This window comes from Bos taurus, chromosome 5, assembly GCF_002263795.3.
Source record: "Bos taurus isolate L1 Dominette 01449 registration number 42190680 breed Hereford chromosome 5, ARS-UCD2.0, whole genome shotgun sequence".
Lineage (NCBI taxonomy): Eukaryota > Metazoa > Chordata > Mammalia > Artiodactyla > Bovidae > Bos > Bos taurus.
Window position 1 is genome coordinate 70449000 of NC_037332.1, and position 19662 is coordinate 70468661.

At 40.8% G+C, this 19662-nt stretch overlaps 1 protein-coding gene across 24 annotated transcripts in view; it reads left to right on the forward strand.

Annotated features, from left to right (window-relative positions):
- LOC132345313 (uncharacterized) overlaps nucleotides 1–18309 on the forward strand; it is a 68680-nt gene extending 50371 nt beyond the window's left edge. For 8 of the 24 annotated variants that reach the window (XR_009494575.1, XR_009494569.1, XR_009494583.1 and 5 more), the window contains 2 exons: nucleotides 7245–7333; nucleotides 17502–18309. Coding sequence is in view for 4 of the 24 variants with exons in the window: in XM_059886985.1 (XP_059742968.1) it covers nucleotides 7245–7333; nucleotides 17502–17567 (155 nt within the window). In the remaining 20 variants the exon portion in view is untranslated. Of the gene's footprint in view, nucleotides 1–1288; nucleotides 1427–7244; nucleotides 7420–11498; nucleotides 11647–12831; nucleotides 12920–17501 lie in introns of all 24 variants that reach the window. The other 16 variants (XR_009494586.1, XR_009494581.1, XR_009494584.1 and 13 more) reach the window with 8 other exon arrangements.
- The last annotated feature ends 1353 nt before the right edge of the window (nucleotides 18310–19662 follow it).

Consider the following 19662-nt stretch of genomic DNA (forward strand, 5'->3'; position numbering starts at 1 on the left):
CTTTTCACTTTCATGCATTAGAGTAGGAAATGGCAACCCACTCCAGTGTTCTTGCCTGGAGAATCCCAGGGATGGAAAAGCCTGGTGGGCTGCTGTCTATGGGGTCGCACAGAGTCGGACACGACTGAAGAGACTTAGCAGCAGCAGCAACAGAAAGAGGCATAGCAGGGCATGTCATACCTCAAATGGTATCAGAGAATTTTAAATCAGAGAGGATCTCCAAGACCACCAAATCATACTCCTTAACTTCACAGATGAGGAGATGGAAGCTTAGCAGGGTTGGAGGAAGACATTAAAGTATTTTAAACAGGACAATAGGGCTCTTACATTGAATTCACTTATTAAATCTATGGGTGAGACAAAGCAAAGAGCTCAGAATACCACTATAGGCTGGAACAGACCAGCATGATAAAACTCAATAAGCAGTAATAATAAAGCACTGCTTCTGGATGCAGAACCAGCAAGGCTGACTAATAACTTGAGGATATGGGACAGACAGGGTTTGGTGGACTGCAATCTCTGTATGAGTCTGCAGAGACAGTGGTCAGCCAGATGTTTAAAAACCTAATTAAATTCTAATAATAGTACAAATCATGTTGTGTTAGTGTGTAAATATATTCTATAAGGACACATAAAATTGTTCATGGTAGTTATCTTTGACAGTAGAACTAGAAGGACTAGCTATGATAAACCTAGACAGCATATTAAAAAGCGGAGACATCACTTTGCTGACAAAGCTCTGTACAGTCAAAGCTGTGGCTTTTCCAGTAGTCATGTACGGTTATGAGAGTTGGACCATAAAGAAGGCTGAGCGCCAAAGAATTGATGCTTTTGAATTGTGGTGCTGAAGAAGACTCTTGAGAGTCCCTTGGACTGCAAGGAGATCAAAAGTAGTCAATCCTAAAGGAAATCAACCCTGAATATTCACTGGAAAGACTGATGCTGAAGCTGAAGCTCCAATGCTTTGGCCACCTGATGCAGAGAGTCAACTCATTGGAAAAGACCCTGATACTGGGAAAGATTGAAGACAAAAGGAGAAGAGGGTGGCAGAGGTTGAGATGGTTAGATAGTATCACTGGCTCAATGGATGTGAATTTGAGCCAACTCATATGGACAGCAGAGGACAGAGGAGCCTGGCGTGCTACAGTCCATGGGGTCTCAAAGAGTCGAACATGACTTAGGGACTGAACAATAACAACAACAGCTAGGAGAAAGGGTTGTACATTTTACTTTAGACATATTGTATTACTTGACAGATTTTGTGATAAACATTTTCTTGATTTTGCAGTTAAACAAATCTTAGCAACTTAAAATGATGGTGATTAATAAAATTTGAAGCTGAAGGAGAGTGTCCAGATGGACAGGAAAGTGCTAAATAGAGTGTATGGAATGTACACTGTAGAGCCTTGGACATCGAGGGACATCAGTAAGTTTAAGTATTATATTCAGGAGGAGTGAGATCACAGTGGTGGTGAGGGCTGTGAATAAGATCACAGAGAAAACTGTTGAGCAAATCTAGCTAACTTCAAATTTTTGAAAACTCAGCATGGAGGAGAGCATGAGGGCTGTGAATAAGATCACAGAGAAAACTGTTGAGCAAATCTAGCTAACTTCAAATTTTTGAAAACTCAGCATGGAGGAGAGCATGGCAACCCCGTCTAGTGTTCTTGCCTGGAAAATCCCCACAGACACATGAGCCTGGTGGGCTATACAGTCCATGGGGCTGCAAAGAGTTGGACACAAATGAGTGACTAAGCACACAGCACAGTATGTAAAACAGAGGCTTATTGTCTATCTCATTCTGAAGAGCTAGTACACAGAAATTCATTTGCTCTTTCATCCATAAAATGTGTATCTTCCTTAAAAAAGCTTTTGAGAATGTATGTCCCTAGCAAAGAATTGGACTACTTTAAGAAGAATGAGCTGCCTTTTCAGAAATGTATTCAAGGAATGGTTGATCAATTCAACCATGAGAGATGGACACCTGCGTTTTTAAGAAGGATGGACTAGAAAACATCTAATGAATCTTGTCACCTTATGCTTATACCATTTTCCTGCTCGAAAATACTGTATAAAGGCTCTACAACAATGTCTAGAAAGGTCAAATTACTCCCTGTGGTGTTCAAGGCCCTTCAGACTGTTGCTCCATTCACCTTTTCCAGTTTATCTTCTGCTGTCCCCATTAGGCACCCACTGCCCAGTCTCAATGGTCCATTTCTCAGATACCTTCTTACCTCCTTGTTTTTTCTTTCTTACCCTGTTCTTTTCTAGAATGCCCTTTTGGCTTTTCTTGCTCTGCTAAGTGCTAGCCATGTGAAGATGGTGAAATGCAATGCATTTTTCAATTTGAATCATCAAATACTACCTTGCTTCAAGGCTTTCCCTCTTTCCTAGGTATTACTTTTCAAAGCTGACAGTTGCTGGTAGGAATTCACAGTCAAACCAGTAATTTATAGCTAGGGTCTACTTGGTTGATCAGTGCCCACATGATATTAGAGGTAAAAAGTGAAACACCACCCTCCTGTCACTATAATATATCTAATACTCAAATATATATTTCAATGGTTGTGGCATTTATATTCCAAAAGGAATATGCTTTTCTATTTGCATATTTTAGTGTTACAGTTTTTGCCTAAAATTCAGCAACAAATCAACTTGACCCATTTGTATTAAGCCCTTTACGTGAGCAGAGCATTGTGGCTTGGGCTTACTCAAATCCAAATTAAGATCTAAATCTGAAGAAAGTAACCTTTTTAAAGAATCAAACTCCATGAGGAGAGAAAGTAGGCCAAACACCTACTGGACAAACTGTTAGAAGGATCCATTATCTCTTTTAACTTTTGTTACTTGTTACTGGCACTAAAATAAATCCATTTGTGCCGACACCTATTATTTCCCCACTTTCGAAAAAGGTCAACATTCAAATAATACAGAAAATTCTGGATATGACCCCATAATGTCTCTTCTCATGGGAAGTTTAAGTTCTGGTTCTGCATATTTCTGGCTGTGTGACTTTTGCCATACGCCAAGCCTTTAGAAGACTGAAAATGTGATGATCGCTTTAGTCACTAAGTTGTGTCTGACTCTTCATGACCCCATGCACTGTAGCCCACCAGGCTTCTCTGTCCATGGGACTTCCCAGTCAAGAATACTGGAGTGAGTTGCCATTTCCTTCTCTAGATCTTCTGACCTAGGCATTGGACCCACATCTGCATTGGCAGACAAATTCTTTACCACTGAGCCACTAGGAAAGCCCCAAAGAAAATGTATGTATACGCAAATGTGTGAAAGTGTTAATTGCTCAGTTATGTCCAACTCTTTGCGACCCCATGTAGCCCTCAGCCCACCAGGCTCCTCAGTCAATGGAATTCTCCAGGCAAGAATACTGGAGTGGATAGTCATTCCCTTCATCAAGGGAGCATCATGACCTAGGGATCGAACCCGGGTTTCCTGCATTGCAGGCAGATTCTTTACCATCTGAGCCACCAGGGAAGCATATACATAAAAATATAAATATAAATAAGTATACATATGTTATGTATATTAGTAATTAGTATATACTTATGCTATATACTATATGTATATACATGATACATAAATATATACTAATTACTATTATATATAATATATATACACTAGTATATTGGATTATAGTCATTCTAATAGATGCATAGTGGTATCCCACTATAGTTTTTTTTAACAATCTTATATCTTGTATTTATTGCCTAACATCTTAAGAAATATTTTTTGGTAATTTAAAAAATTAACATATAGTTGATGTACAAGATTATACAAGTTACAGATTTACAATACAATGAGTCACCATTTTTAAAGGTTATACTACATTTATAGGTTTCCCTGGTGGCTCAGTGGTGAAAAACCTGCTTGGCAATGCAGGGGACATGGGTTTGATCCTTGGGTCAGAAAGATCCCTTGAAGAAGGAAATGACAACCCGCTCTAGTATTCTTGTCTGGGAAATCCCATGGACAGAGGAGCCTGGCAGGCTACAGTCCATGGGGTTATGAAAGAGCTGGACACGACTTAATGACTAAACAACGACATACATTTATAGTTATTAGTAAATATTGGCTATATTCCCTGTATTGTGTAATATATCCCTGTAGCTTATTTTATATGTAATAATTTTTAACTCTTACCTCCCTTACCCCCTATATTGCCCAGCAAAGTGATTCAGTTATATGCACATGCTGCTAAGTTGCTTCAGTTGTGTCCGACTCGGTTCGACCCCATAGACGGCAGCCCACCAGGCCCCTCCGTCCCTGGGATTCTCCAGGCAAGAACACGAGTGGGTTGCCATTTCCTCCTCCAATGCATGAAAGTGAAAAGTGAAAGTGAAGTCGCTCAGTTGTGTCCAACTCTTAGCGACCCCATGGACTGCAGCCTACCAGGCTCCTCCATCCATGGGATTTTCCAGGCAAGAGTACTGGAGTGGGGTGCCATATAGACATTCTTTTATGTTTAACTTCTTGCTTTCCACAGCATTTGAACTATTTTACATCCTCACCAGCAATGTATGTGTGCTCCAAATTTCCATTCTCACCAAAGCTTGCTACTTTCTTTTCTTTTTTAATTATAACCATCCTAATGGATGCAAAGTAGTATCTCTTTGTGGTTTTGATTTGTATTTCCCTAATGAGATCATATTTTGTAACTATATTTTTAGTTGTTTTCTTTAGGAATTATGTATCTTAATTTATATTTTACTTGAGGCTATTCCTGACTTAATTTGACTAAAATATAGCAAATTTGCTTCAATATATTCCCCCCTCTCCTGCTATTATTCTCATATACATTACACCTATATATATATTAAAAAACCAGGTAATACAGTGTTATAATTATTGCTTTACACAGTTTGTATCTTGTAAAGACACTAAGAGAAGAGAAGAGACAAAATATATTTATACAGTTTTTCATATTTACCATTTGTCTCTTTCTGTCCATTCAAATTATCACCTGGTGTCATTTTCTGTCAGTCTGATGGACTTCCTTTAGTATTTAGTTTAAGGCAAGTCTCCTAGCAACATACTCCTTCAAATTGTTTATCTGCTAATATCACTACTTTGTCTTCATTTTTGAAGGATGGCTTTTTGGGATATAGCATCCTCTTTATGTCTTGGGATATAGCATCCAGTTTATGTCTTCATCACTTTGAATGTGTTATTCCACTGTTGCCCTCTGTTGCTTCTGACGAGAAGTCAGCCATTAATTGTGCGGCTGTTTTTCTGTAGGTAATATCATTTTCCTCTTGCTGCTTTTAAGATTTTATCTTTGTTTTCGGCATTCAGTAATTTTACTCAGGGGTTTTACGGATTCTTGGATCCACAGATTAATGCACACAGACTCTGAATTAGCCAAAGGTGTGTGGAGAACTTATCTAGCACTTCCCTTTTCAACCTCTGGGTAGTCCCCCATTCTGCCACTCACCCCAACCAGCAGTGCACCTTCAAACTATCATAACTGTGGGCTTTCCCTGTTTGTTTCCTACCAGGTTTATTGCTCTTATTGACAATGTGCTGGGCACGTTTCTCTTCCTCTACTCCACATCAAGCCTCCTCCAGCCACAAAGTTACTGATATTTACAGACTACCCTGCCCTATAGCACTACATAGTTAGGTGGGAGGAGAGAAGCAGTTCCAGGCAAGAATGCCATATACTCCTCTGTCTTACCCAAAGTTCACCAATTTTTCATGAAGTTCACCAGTTCTTCTATTTTCTATTTGCCTTTAGTCAATTTCCAGAGCTCTGAGATGATCATTTTTGAAAAATTTTGTCCAGGTTTATTGTTTTATTTTGGAGGGGTGGGGGGCGGAGAGTAAGATTTTACCTATCTCTTTTCTATCCTAGCCAGAAGTTCTGCCTACAAAAGCATTTTTTAATACTTTTCACACAAAGCTATAAATTACTCTACAGAAAAAATTATACAAATTTGTGTTTCTATCAGTAGTATGAGAGTGTCAACTTCCCCATAATTTTCCAGGATTGGATAATAGCTTTAAATAATTCTATCACAATTTATAGGTGAAATCTTACCATACTACAAGTTTAATTTAAATTTCTCTAATTTCTATTACTTCAAGGATCTTACTCAAGAATAAGATGAGATAATATTTTATGTATTAAAATCCTTCAGATGCAAAATTTTTCTATAGAAATGTAAACCACATATTATTATCTTGCAATACTTAAAGTCTGACCACAAACCAAACTGTTCTCACAAATCCAAGATGCTTAGGATAAACCCAGAAAGATCCCTGCTATATATATGGAGAACTCAGGGTTTAATGCATGAATCATACTTGTCCTTGGGGAACATTAGTGATGATGTTCCAGAAAACCAAGGCTAAGAATAATTTCATAGTAAATGCAGGAATTGCATGATTTGGCAGGAAATTGGGGGAGGGAGTACAAACCACAATTCCACCTGACACCTCAGTGCTTGGAGACCAGCTCTGATACAGATTTAACATCTAAGAGTGTCAAGACAACAGTTCTATGACAGTGTCTTATGACTTCCCAGGAATGATGTATGAAATACTGAAGTTCATTCACCATTTCCTCTAAAGGGAAGAGGGAATAAGAAGGAAAATCCTTGGAATGTTCATAAAATGCAGGAGATGAGGGCATTGGCTTCTTTTTCTTTTTATAATATATATTCAACAGGGCTTCCCTGGTGGCTCAGTTGGTAAAGAATCCACCTGCAATGCAGGAGACCTGGGTTTGATCCCTGAGTTGGGCAGATCTCCTGGAGAAGGGAACGGCTACCCACTCCAGTATTTTGGTCCAGTGAATATATTCACTGGGGCTTCCCAGATGGTGCTAGTAGTAAAGAATCCACCTGCCAATGCAGGAGATGCAAGAGATGTGGCTTTGATCTCTGGATAAGAGAAGATCCCCTAGAGGAGGAAATGGCAACCTACTTCAGTATTCTTGCTGGGGAAATGCCATGGACAGAGGAGCCTGGTGGGCTACAATCTATGGAGTCGGAGAGTCGGACATGACTGAGCACAAGCACAGCTAACACAACATATATTCACTGTGGAAAACATAGAAAATTCAGATACACAAAAGAACACATCTACTCACAGTCTCATCACCTAACAATAACCGTTGTTACAAGTTTGTATATATCCTTCTCAGTTTTATATATGGAAAAGGGAAAGAGATAAAGAGATATTTCATAACCCATGTGAATTTTTAAAAACTCTGCACTTCTTTTTAGCTCTTCAGGTGGGAGAGGAGGCTGCTAAGGAGAAGTCAGAACAGTGGAACCTAAGCAAAGATGCAGAATCGATTTTTAAAGGTTATGTGGTAAGAAGCTGATGAAGAATCTATGTACACTTAGATAATGAGACATTCCATACCTAGAAAGACAATGTCAATACCTGTTGTATCAGGTGAGAAGTGTGCAACGAACTATGAGAGTGAATAGTAGTTCTCAAAACACCTGTGATGATGGAGCAGTTTTAAATTTCCAATCCATCCTAGACTAACACTTTCATGAAGTTTTAAAAAAATTATGCATTGAGAAGTCATAAATTGCTATAAATTACTCTAAATTTCTGAATTTATTGCATATTGATAATAAACAGTTGGAAGGCTAGCACAGGTCTGTGGATCCCACTTTGGGTAGGACTGTTGTAAGTACTTGTCTTTTTACACTGACAACTTAGATATCAACAAGGGTAAAGACAGTGTGCTAGTAAATGTTTAACTGGTTCTCTGGGTCTGGGGTAAAAAACCTGATTTTAGCGTTTGAAAATATCCATGGTGTACACACTCTGACCATGACGTATTTCAAGTTATTAATATGAAATTGATGAATGCACAGTAGAGAGAGATGAGTACAAGTTATAATCCATACAGCATGCAACTCATCTTTTTTTCAGGTAGACAAAAGTCAGTATACATTTCCACTGATTTCAAGGTCAGAATTTTATACAAAAATTCTCATAAAAGCACATAAAAATAATGCCTTAAAATTTTAATATAAACAGATCATTAACTGTAATGTATAATCATGAAAGCATTTCAGTCAGTTCAGTTGCTCAGTCGTGTCCGACTCTTTGCGACCCCATGAATCGCAGCACGCCAGGCCTCTCTGTCCATCACCAACTCCTGGAGTTCACTCAGACTCACGTCCATCGAGTCAGTGAAGCCATCCAGCCATCTCATCCTCTGTCATCCCCTTCTTCTCCTGCCCCCAATCCCTCCCAGCATCAGAGTCTTTTCAATGAGTCAACTCTTTGCATGAGGTGGCCAAAGTACTGGAGTTTCAGCTTTAGCATCCTTCCTTCCAAAGAAATCCCAGGGCTGATCTCCTTCAGAATGGACTGGTTGGATCTCCTTGCAGTCCAAGGGACTCTCAAGAGTCTTCTTCAACACCACAATTCAAAAGCATCAATTCTTCGGCGCTCAGCTTTCTTCACAGTCCAACTCTCACATCCATACATGACCACTGGAAAAACCATAGCCTTGACTAGACGGACCTTTGTTGGCAAAGTAATGTCTCTGCTTTTCAATATGCTATCTAAGTTGGTCATAACTTTCCTTCCAAGGAGTAAGCGTCTTTTAATTTCATGGCTGCAATCACCATCTGCAGTGATTTTGGAGCCCCCAAAATAAAGTCTGACACTGTTTCCCCATCTATTTGCTATGAAATGGTGGGACCAGATGCCATGATCTTCATTTTCTGAATGTTGAGCTTTAAGCCAACTTTTTCACTCTCCACTTTCACTTTCATCAAGAGGCTTTTAGTTCCTCTTCACTTTCTGCCATAAGGTTGGTGTCATCTGCATATCTGAGGTTATTGAGATTTCTCCTGGCAATCTTGATTCCAGCTCGTGTTCCTTCCAGCCCAGCGTTTCTCATGATGTACTCTGCATATGAGTTAAATAAGCAGGGTGACAATATAAAGCCTTGACGTACTCCTTTTCCTATTTGGAACCAGTCTGTTGTTCCATGTCCACTTCTAACTGTTGCTTCGTGACCTGCGTACAGGTTTCTCAAAAGGCAGGTCAGGTGGTCTGGTATTCCCATCTCTTTCAGAATTTTCCACAATTTATTGTGATCTACACAGTCAAAGGCTTTGGCATAGTCAATAAAGCAGAAATAGATGTTTTTCTAGAACTCTCTTGCTTTTTCGATGTTCCAACGCATGTTGGCAATTTGATCTCTGGTTCCTCTGTCACTTCTAAAACCAGCTTGAACATCAGGAAGTTCACAGTTCACATATTGCTGAAGCCTGGCTTGGAGAATTTTGAGCATTACTTTACTAGCATGTGCGATGAGTGCAATTGTGCGGTAGTTTGAGCATTCTTTGGCATTGCCTTTCTTTGGGATTGGAATGAAAACTGACCTTTTCCAGTCCTATGGCCACTGCTGAGTTTTCCAAATTTGCTGGCATATTGAGTGTAGCACTTTCACAGCATCATCTTTCAGGATTTGAAATAGCTCAACTGGAATGCCATCACCTCCACTAGCTTTGTTCGTAGTGATGCTTTCTAAGGCCCACTTAACTTCACATTCCAGGATGTCTGGCTCTAGGTCAGTGACCACACCATCATGATTATCTTGGTCGTGAAGATCTTTTTTGTACAGTTCTTCTGTGTATTCCTGCCACCTCTTCCTAATATCTACCGCTTCTGTTAGGTCCATACCATTTCTGTCCTTTATCGAGCCTATCTTTGCATGAAATGTTCCCTTGGTATCTCTAATTTTCTTGAAGAGATCTCTAGTCTTTCCCATTCTGTCGTTTTCCTCTATTTCTTTGCATTGGTCGCTGAGGAAGGCTTTCTTATCTCTTCATGCTATTCTGGAACTCTGCGTTCAGATGCTTATATCATTCCTTTTCTCCTTTGCTTTTCGCTTCTTTTCTTTTCACAGCTATTTTTGTAAGGCCTCCTCAGACAGCCATGAAAGCATTTAGAGCACCTCAGTTTAAAATCAGTCTAATAGTAGGCAGTATATAGTGAATGAAAATTTACAACTTTAATAATTATAACTTTCCATTAAATTTTAAAAAAAGATTATTTGTGTTTTCAAAATTCAAAGTATGTTTTTATTATGTGTTCTCTGAGTGTACATAATATTTAGAAAATCTGCATATTGTATTATCACATATTTAAAGTGACTAATTCAGTGGTTTTTAGTATCAGTCAGTTCAGTCACTCAGTTGTGTCCAACTGAGTGGACAGTTTGTGACCCCATGGACTGCAGCACGCCAGGCTTCCCTGTCCATCACCAACTCCCGGAGCCCACTCAAAGTCATGTCCATCAAGTCGGTGACCATCTCATCCTCTGTTGTCCCCTTCTTATCCTGCCTTAAATCTTTCCCATCATCAGAGTCTTTTCAGATGAGTCTGTTCTTTGCATCAGGTGGCCAAAGTATTGGAGTTTCAGCTTCAGCATCAGCCCTTCCAATGAATATTCAGGACTGATTTCCTTTACCATTGACTAGTTGGATCTCCTTATAGTCCAAGGGACTCTCAAGAGTCTTCTCCAACACCACAGTTCAAAAGTATCAATTCTTCACCACTCAGCTTTTTCTATAGTCCAACTCTTACATCCATATGTGACTGTTGGAAAAACCATAGCTTTTAACAGACAGACCTTTGTTGGCAAAGTAATGTCTCTGCTTTTTAATATGCTGTCTAGGTTGGTCATAGTTTTTAAAATAGTTTTTAGTATATTTACAAAGTTGTACAACCATCCACAAAATTATATTTTCATCACCTCCAAGAGAAGCTCTGCAGCCATTTAGCAGCCACTCCTGATTTTCCCCAACACCCTGGACCCCTATGTTTAGCAGCCACTCCTGATTTTCCCCAACACCCTGGACCCCTGCATTTACCCCTCAAACCCTAGGCAACCAATATTTACTCTCTGTCTCTATGTATTTGCCTATTCTGGCCATTTCATAGAAATGGAATCATGCATTATGTTGTCTTTTGTGATTGACTTTTGTCACTTAGTTTCAATATTTTAAGATTCATTCATGTTGTGGTAAGTTTCAGTACTTCATCCCCTTTTATTGTAGAATAATATTCCATTGTATGAATATAATTTATCTGGGTTCTTTCCACTATCGTGAGTAATGCTTCTGTGAATGTTTGTGTACAAGTTTGTTGTTTGTGGACACATGTTTTTGTTTCTCATGGGATATATTTAGGAGTGGAACTGCTGGGTTGTATGATGGTGATGGTGGTTTAGTCATTAAGTTGCGTCCGACTCTTGTGACCCCATGGACTGTAGCTAGCCAGGCTCCTCTGCCCATGGGATTATCCTGGCATGAATACTGGAATGGATTGCCATTTCCTTCTCCAAGGGGTTATATGATATTTTATGTTTAATATTGAGAAGAACCTCTAGAGTGTTTTTCAGAGCATATGCACCACTTTCTATTCTTCAGTAGTATTATGAGGGTTTGGGTTTCCATTTCTCCTTACCAACACTTATCTCTCTTTTTTTATTATAGCCTTCCTGTGCTTAGTCGCTCAGTTGTGTCCAACTGTTTGTGACCCCATGGACTGCAGCCTGCCAGGCTCCTCTGTCCATGGGGATTCTCCAGGCAGAATCCTGGAGTGGGTTGCCATGCCCTCCTCCAGGGGATTTTCCCAAACCAGGTATTGAACCCAAGTCTCCTGCATTGCAGGTGGATTCTTTACCAGGGGAGCCCTTAGCCTTTCTAGTGGATGTGAAATCAATGTAGTTTTAATTTTCATTTGTTTGATGGTTAATGCTGTTGAGTATCTTGTCATGTGCTTACTGGCCATTTGTGTATCTTTGGACAAATATCTGTTCAGATCTTTTGTTTATTTTTAGATGAGTTAGTAATATTTTTATTATTAAATTATTAAGTTTTTTATATATTCTAGATATAAATCCCTTATCAGATACATTATTTGCAAATGTTTTCTCCCATTCTGTGGGCTGTCTTCTCACTTTTCTTGATGAACAACTCATTTTTTATTGACAAAACAGAACTAGTTAAGTCTTGAGTATTGAAAGAATCACATATATAGATGGTTTGTGAGTATTTAGAAAATACTAACAAGATCCCTTGGAACCAATATGGGTTTGCTGAGAATAATTACATTTTGCTCTTATACCCTTACCTTGCTTCTGTTGCCTTTTCTCTTATTAAAAATATTACCTCCTCTTGCTATGGATATTGGGCTTTCCAGGTGGCTCAGTGGTAAAGAATTAGCCTACCAATACAGGAGATGCAAGAGACATGGGTTCTATCCCTGGGTCCGGAAGATCCCCTGGAGGAGGAAATAGCAACATACTTCAGTATTCTTGACTGGAAAATCCCATGGACAGAGGAGCTTTGTGGAATGCAGTCCATGGGGTTACAAAGACATGACTGAGTAGCTGAGCACACATAGACACTATGAATATTAGTATTACTTCCTCAAAGGAAGCAGATAGCAACTCTTTAAAAGTCACTATATTTTAATAGTAAAGATGGAATGGAAAGTGCTGAAGTTTTCATTACTGCAAAATCAAATTCAGGCAGTTGAACTGACCAGTTGTTGAGATGTTGAAAAGAAAATATATGCACTGAATTATAATCTAGGGTTTCCAAGATTCTCTTCTAAGATTCTCTTCACTCATTTATCATCCTTCCATCCTTTGTTTCAAGAAAAATGTTAAGAATCTTATAGAAATTCACAAAATACCACCAGAGAACACAAATTAGAAGAAGTGAGAAATAGAAACAAAATAAGCCAGGTTAGAGATATTAAATGAAATCAGGAATTAGGCAAATAGAAAGGGGCCTGTCTTAACAGCCTTTATGTTTTCAGATGTAAACCCACACATCTGGCTTCCAGTTTTCCAACAGTCAAGGCCAAGAGGGAGACTTGATCAGCTACACAATTTACAGCCCATTAGGTACAGTTCTTTTTGATTCTAGGACCAGAAAGAAATGTCTCCTGATCCCAGCCCCACAAAAGTCACTCCTTTATATGACGATATTTCCTTTTCTAGTTCCCCTTTGGGCTTTTAATCACTTTACTAACTGCCTTCTCTCTCACATTGGGCAGCACTAGGGAATGCTGACAGCTCTGAAACTGAGAGCTATTGCCCCACAAATGAAAATAATAAAAACGTCTTTCCTCCTAAGAACCCCAACACTCCAGTCCTCCTTGAATTGGCTCTTCTAGTGATGCCTTTTGAATGATAATCACAACTACCATTTATTAAGCACCAGGCACTTCATTGGTTTGACCTCTAATCTTTACAATAATCCCAAACAAGACAGCATATCCCTATATTATAGATGGGGAAACAGACTCAGGGAAAATGATCTGTTCAAGGTCACATAGCTGGTAAGCAACAATCAGGGTTCAAATCCAGGACTATTAGGCTCCATAGGGTGTCTTCTTTCAATACAATCCCACTGTTGTTTCTTTTCCCCTGATGATCAGTCAGTTCAGTCACTCAGTCATGTCCAACTCCTTGCAACCCCATGGACTGCAGCATGCCAGGCTTCTGTCCATTACCAACTCCTGGAGCTTGCTCAGACTCATGTCCATCGAGTCAGTGATGCCATCCAACCATTTCATCCTCTGTCGTCCCCTTCTCTTCCTGCCTTCAATATTTGTCAGCATCAGGATCTTTTCCAGTGAGTCAGTTCTTTGCATCAGGTGGCCAAAGTACTGGAGCTTCAGCATCAGTCCTTCCAGTGAATATTCAGGACTGATTTCCTTTAGGATTGACTGGTTGGATCTTCTTACAGTCCAAGGGGCTCTCAAGAGTCTTCTCCAACACCACAGTTCAAAAGCATCAATTCTTCAGCACTCAGATTGATTTATGGGCCAACTCTCACATCTATACGTGACTACTGTAAAGCTATCATCCCCTGATGATAGTTATTTCAAAACTTCTTTACCTAAAGACTTTCATGTTGGTTAGGCTAAAGTTAATCTGCTGTAACAGAGAGACCAGAAGTGTAGCTTCTTAAACAGGGTTAGTTAGTTAGTTCAGTCGCTCAGTCGTGTCCAACTCTTTGTCTACTCTTAAACAGGGTAGGAGTATTCTTTTTGTCTCTTATGTAAAAGTGTAGTCTTGAGTGGTCCAGGCTAGCACAAAGGCTCTGGCACTCATCACATGGCTTCCTAGGGGGCTCCACTCACCACCATTGATCAACTGGTGGGAAATGGGAGAAAAAGTCAATCAAGAACATGCAAATTTAAGGAAAGGTTGTAGAAACTGCACACAACACTACTGCTCATATACCACTATGCTGAATGGACCACTGTAGCCTGATCTTCAAAGTCTACAATGCTGGGAAATTTGGGTTCTACCTGGATGGTCAAATGCTCAGATAAAATTTGATGTGTCTGTTTGTGTCAGAGTAAGTTTCTCTAACCTAAAAAAAGGGGCAGGGGGTAGAAACAGGCTCTGGGGAATGGCTACAGGCTCCATCATAGTCCCCCTAGGCACAGTTTTCATCTTTCTGATTCTGAGTTCTATGAATCAGCATCCATGCATCAGTGACCAGACAACCTTTTTGCTATTTGCTTTGTATCTGGCTGAGAAATAGATGTTGTCCCTTATTTTTGCAAGTTTTCTTCCTTTTTATTTCTTCTCTCTTCCCCTAAAGCAAAGCTATTGTTTACATAAGAATTTTGAGATACAAGGACTTTCTGATTTCACAGATGGAGAAATTGGGATTCAAAGTGAGTGACTTGTCTGGGGTTGAACAAATAGTAGCAGAGGGGACTTGAACCTGGGTATTTTGGTTCCTGCCCTCCATCAGGTAGATATAAGTCCTTTTCCACCTAAGCCCCTTCCTTTGCCTTTTTTTGTTGTTGTTGTTTGTTTTGTTGGAGGACAGTGGCAAGAAAGTTAACAACACATACGGACAGCTCTGAAGTTTTCTTTAGAAAACCCTTACAGTCAGTCAGTTCAGTCATTCAGTCATGTCCGACTCTTTGCAACCCCATGAATCACAGCAAGCCAGGCCTCCATGTCCATCACCAACTCCCGGAGTTCACTCAAACTCATGTCCATCGAGTTGGTGATGCCATCCAGCCATCTCATCCTCTGTCATCCCCTTCTCCTCCTGCCCCCAATCCCTCCCAGTATCAGGGTCTTTTCCAGTGAGTCAACTCTTCACATGAGGTGACCATAGTATTGGAACTTCAGCTTCAGCATCAGTCCTTCCAATGAACATCCAGGACTGATCTCCTTTAGGATGGACTTGTTGGATCTCCTTGCAATCCAAGGGACTTTCAAGAGTCTTCTCCAACACCACAGTTCAAAAGCATCAATTCTTCAGCGCTCAGCCTTCTTCACAGTCCAACTCTCACATCCATATATGACCACTGGAAAAACCATAGCCTTGACTAGACGAACCTTTGTTGGCAAAGTAATGTCTCTGCTTTTCAATGTGCTGTCTAGGTTGGTCATAACTTTCCTTCCAAGGAGTAAGCGTCTTTTAATTTCACGGCTGCAATCACCATCTGCAGTGATTTGGAGCCCCCCAAAATAAAGTCTGACACAGTTTCCACTGTTTCCCCATCTATCTGCCATGAAGTGATGGGATCAGATGCCATGATCTTCGTTTTCTGAATGTTGAGCTTTAAGCCAACTTTTTCACTCTCCACTTTCACTTTCATCAAGAGGCCTTTTAGTTCTTCTTCACTTTCTTCCATAAGGGTGGTGTCATCTGCATATCTGAGGTTATTGAGATTTCTCCCGGCAATCTTGATTCCAGCTTGTGCTTCATCCAGCCCAGCATTTCTCATGATGTACTCTGCCTATGAGTTAAATAAGCAGGGTGACAATACACAGCCTTGACGTACTCCTTTTCCTATTTGGAACCAGTCTGTTGCTCTATGTCCAGTTCTAACTGTTGCTTCCTGACCTGCATACAGGTTTCTCAAGAGGCAGGTCAGGTGGTCTGGTATTCCCATCTCTTTCAGAATTTTCCACAATTTATTGTGATCCACACAGTCAAAGGCTTTGGCATAGTCAATAAAGCAGAAATTGATGTTTTTCTGAAGGTGCGGCTAATCAGAACACAGACAAATCCTTCGACCTAGATAAAGTACAGTTATGCTCATTTGAAAGCTGGTAGTAGCACTCCAAACTAACTCCTAGTCATTTCCAGGCTTCTTTCAAATTCTCCTGACACACCTGAAGATTTCCTTCTGAACCAGCTCATAGTTATGTCTCCATTCATTGACCTGTAAATGCTTTCTCAAAGTGTCAGCAATTTCTGATCCTGTTAGCACCGCGAGGATCCAAGATAACATTGCTTTCTCCTTTTATTTCTACTTTTCTCAGTTCAAATTCAATGCAGCTTGAAGGGCTGGAGGAACTCCATGGGCTCTAGGGTTTAAACGAATTAGCCTCTCAACAATATTGCAACTAGATGGGCAATCATCAGCAGGGCTGCTCAGCCTGTGTGTTTGTCTTTTTTTTGGCTGCCCCCTGTGGCTTGTAGTATTTTAGTTCTCCAACCAGGGATTGAATCCAGGCCCTTAGCAGTGAGAGTGCTGAGTCTTAACCACTGGCCCGCCAAGGAATTCCTAGTCTGATGTTTTAAAGGCTGGCTTTTCTTCACTGAAGAGGAGAGACAAAGAACAGAGGGAGGGATGCAGAGTGTGATGGACACTCCATCTAGAGGTGTGTGTGTGAGAGCATGTGGGGTATATGTGTATGTGTGTGAGGATGTGGGTGTGAGGGTGTGACATGGGTCTGTATATTGTGTGGAGAGGAAAAAGAGAAGAGGAAGAGGAAGAGAAAGAGGAAGAATTTTAGAGTTTGTGTCAGCACAGTAAGCTTAAGGGGAACACAAGAAGGGAGAGTGAAAGTGAGACAGAGACAGAGGGCAGGTTAGAACATATGTGAGCGGGGAGGGGAATAAAGCACAGGTGGGGGAACTGTTGATAGAAAGAAGCCCAATTTAAGAGCAAATACTGCTTTAAGAAATTGGCTGGCTGGCTGGCTGTGTATCAGTCAGCCACTGGCAGTTTTGCACAGTTTGTAGGAGTTTCAGATGTTTGGAGATCATGGTCTCACCCACAAGGAACTTACAAGGAGATGGGGAGCTTCAGGAGAAAGCCCTAGGAGCCCCCACACAAAGTTAGAGCTGTGGGTCAAAAATTGTTATGTTAGTTTGTTGCTGGGTGCAGGGATTGGGAAGAGACAAAGATTCTAGTCCAGCACTGAGTTCAGCAAGAGAGAATTGTTAAATAAATTATAATCGTGTGCCATATAATGTACCACCAGGAATAATGATGTAGATGTATATTAACTGCCATAGTGAGAGATCTACAATTTATTATGAAGTAGAAAAAAAGCCAGCAGGTTGTGAAATAGTACATATGGCATGATGCAATGTTATTTCAAAAAATTATACATTTGGATATATGGAAAAAATCTGGAAGAATATACATAGAACTGTTAACAGTGGTGATTTTTGGATGGAGGGGTCTTGATTTCCTTATTTATTTTCTTTCAGGAAACATGTATTTCTTTTACAATCAGGAAAATAGGAAAGAGAGAATGTACACAAGAGAGAGAATGAGAGGCTGAAGATAGGATAAGAGCAAGTGGACATTTATCACTTCTGTGTTGGAGGGAGCAAAAGGCTCTGCTTGGAAGCCCAGAACCAACCAATCAATAACCACCCATGGCTGATCAGTGACCAGCCAGTGCTGATACCACGTGCCTCCCATCTCCCACCCCGCTCCTTTACTCCTACCCTCCCTGGTCTCCTGTTTCCCCCCTTCCATGTCAGCTGCCTGACACTGTGACTCCCAGACCATGACTAGCTCTGTGTAGCTGATCCCTGGGAAGGTGTCTCCCAACCCTGTGCTGAGTTGGATCCAGCTGGAACATGCATGTGACCCAGGGAGGAGGAGGACAAGGAAGGAGAAGTGGGGTTCTCTTTAGGTTTTCCCTTTTCCTTTCGCAGGAAGCAAAGCTGAGTCACACCTGGGAAACAAGAACATACATTTTCGTCCTCAGATGGACTCGGAAGATGGCTTTGTCCTGTCCCGTGTGACACCTAGCCTGGAAGTTCCTATGGAGGAAAACGAAGAAGCACATTCTTGGCAGCTGACTAATTAATTCTTTTAAAGTTTGGGTCTGAGGTTGGCTCACCCTGTGAAGGCCTCTACCAGTGGGGCAAGGGATAGTTTAAAAAATAGCACACTGAGGGGCTGGCATAATGGGAGATGGTGATAAATACCCTTTGGGGCTAGCTGATCTCAGAAGGTGGGCTTAATTTGGGTTGTTCCTGTTAAAGTTTGTCTTGTTCAAGCCTATCACTGGACTTGCTTCTCCATACAAGTGAGTTTTTTATTTTTAACTATGCATATCAAACAAAAATGGCCCCTACTTAAAACACATTTGCTAATAGCTGCTTCTGCTCACAAACAATGATATAATTTCCCTCTAGGGGAGGTGGCTTTTTGGTTAGCAAAATTCAATTTAATTAGGAGCTCAAGCAAGCACCTCTCCCTATGCCCTCCCCTGTCCCCACCAGGGATGGTTGAGAAAGTGACTAGAAAGCAGAGAGAGCTAAACTCTCTGTTAGGAAATGAATAGAAACTTTGGGGCATGGAGAAGGGAGAGCTTAAAAGTGAAATGGTAGGACTTCCCTGGTGGTATAGTGGATGAGAAGCCACCTGCCAATGCAGGGGACACAGATTTAATCCCTGGTCTGGGAAGATTCCACATGCCTTGGAGCAACTAAGCCCGTGGGCCACAACTGCTGAGCCCATGTGCAGCAACTACTGTAGGCTGCGCACCCTAGAACCCGTGCTCTGAAACAAGAGAAGCCACCACAAAGAGAAGCCCGTGCGCCACAGCGAAGAGTAGCCCCCACTCAGCGCAACTAGAGAAAGCCTGAGGCAGCAGTGAAGACCAGCCAAAAATAAATAAATTTTTAAAAGTGTGAAATGGTGGCGGGCGGCAGCTATAGAAAAACATGACTAGAAAGGCCCCAGTGTCTAAGGTGGCTTAAGAACAACTAGCACAAAGTGTTTTTCACATTCAGTGTGTTTTTTTTAATCAGTTCTGAGACCCTGGAGGCCCCTCAGTCACCCCATTATAAAGAACATTGTTCAAGTGACAGAGTGAAGCACCAGGGGTTTAGAGATTGGGCTCTGGGGCAGGCTGCCCAGTTTGAGATGCAGCCATGCCACGTGGGGGCTCTGTAACTTTGAGTAAGTTCAGTGACTTCTCAAAGCCTTAGTTCTTTCACCTGGAAACTGAAAGTAATGGTATTTGTGCGGATTAAATGAGATCAGCTTTATAAAACACTTAGTACAGAGCTTGCTTATAGTAAACACTCTGTAAGTGTCAGCAATAGTGGTGGTGGTTATGAGGATGATGATGGAGAAGACAGTGATAACACGGGTAGCTGCAGCTGCATTGGATAGTCTTTCATGTGCCAGTATTAAATATCAACTAGAGAAATCATTGAAGACGTAGCTGAACACTGGACTTTAGATGAATTAGTGCAGTGGTTCTTAAAGTGTGGTCCCTGGACCAGCAGATCAGCATCCCCTGGGAACTTGTTAGAAATGCTGGTTCTAGGCCCTCCCCAGATCTACTGAAATAAAAACTCTGGGTGTGGGTCCTGCAATCAGCATTCTAACAAGACTTCCAGATGA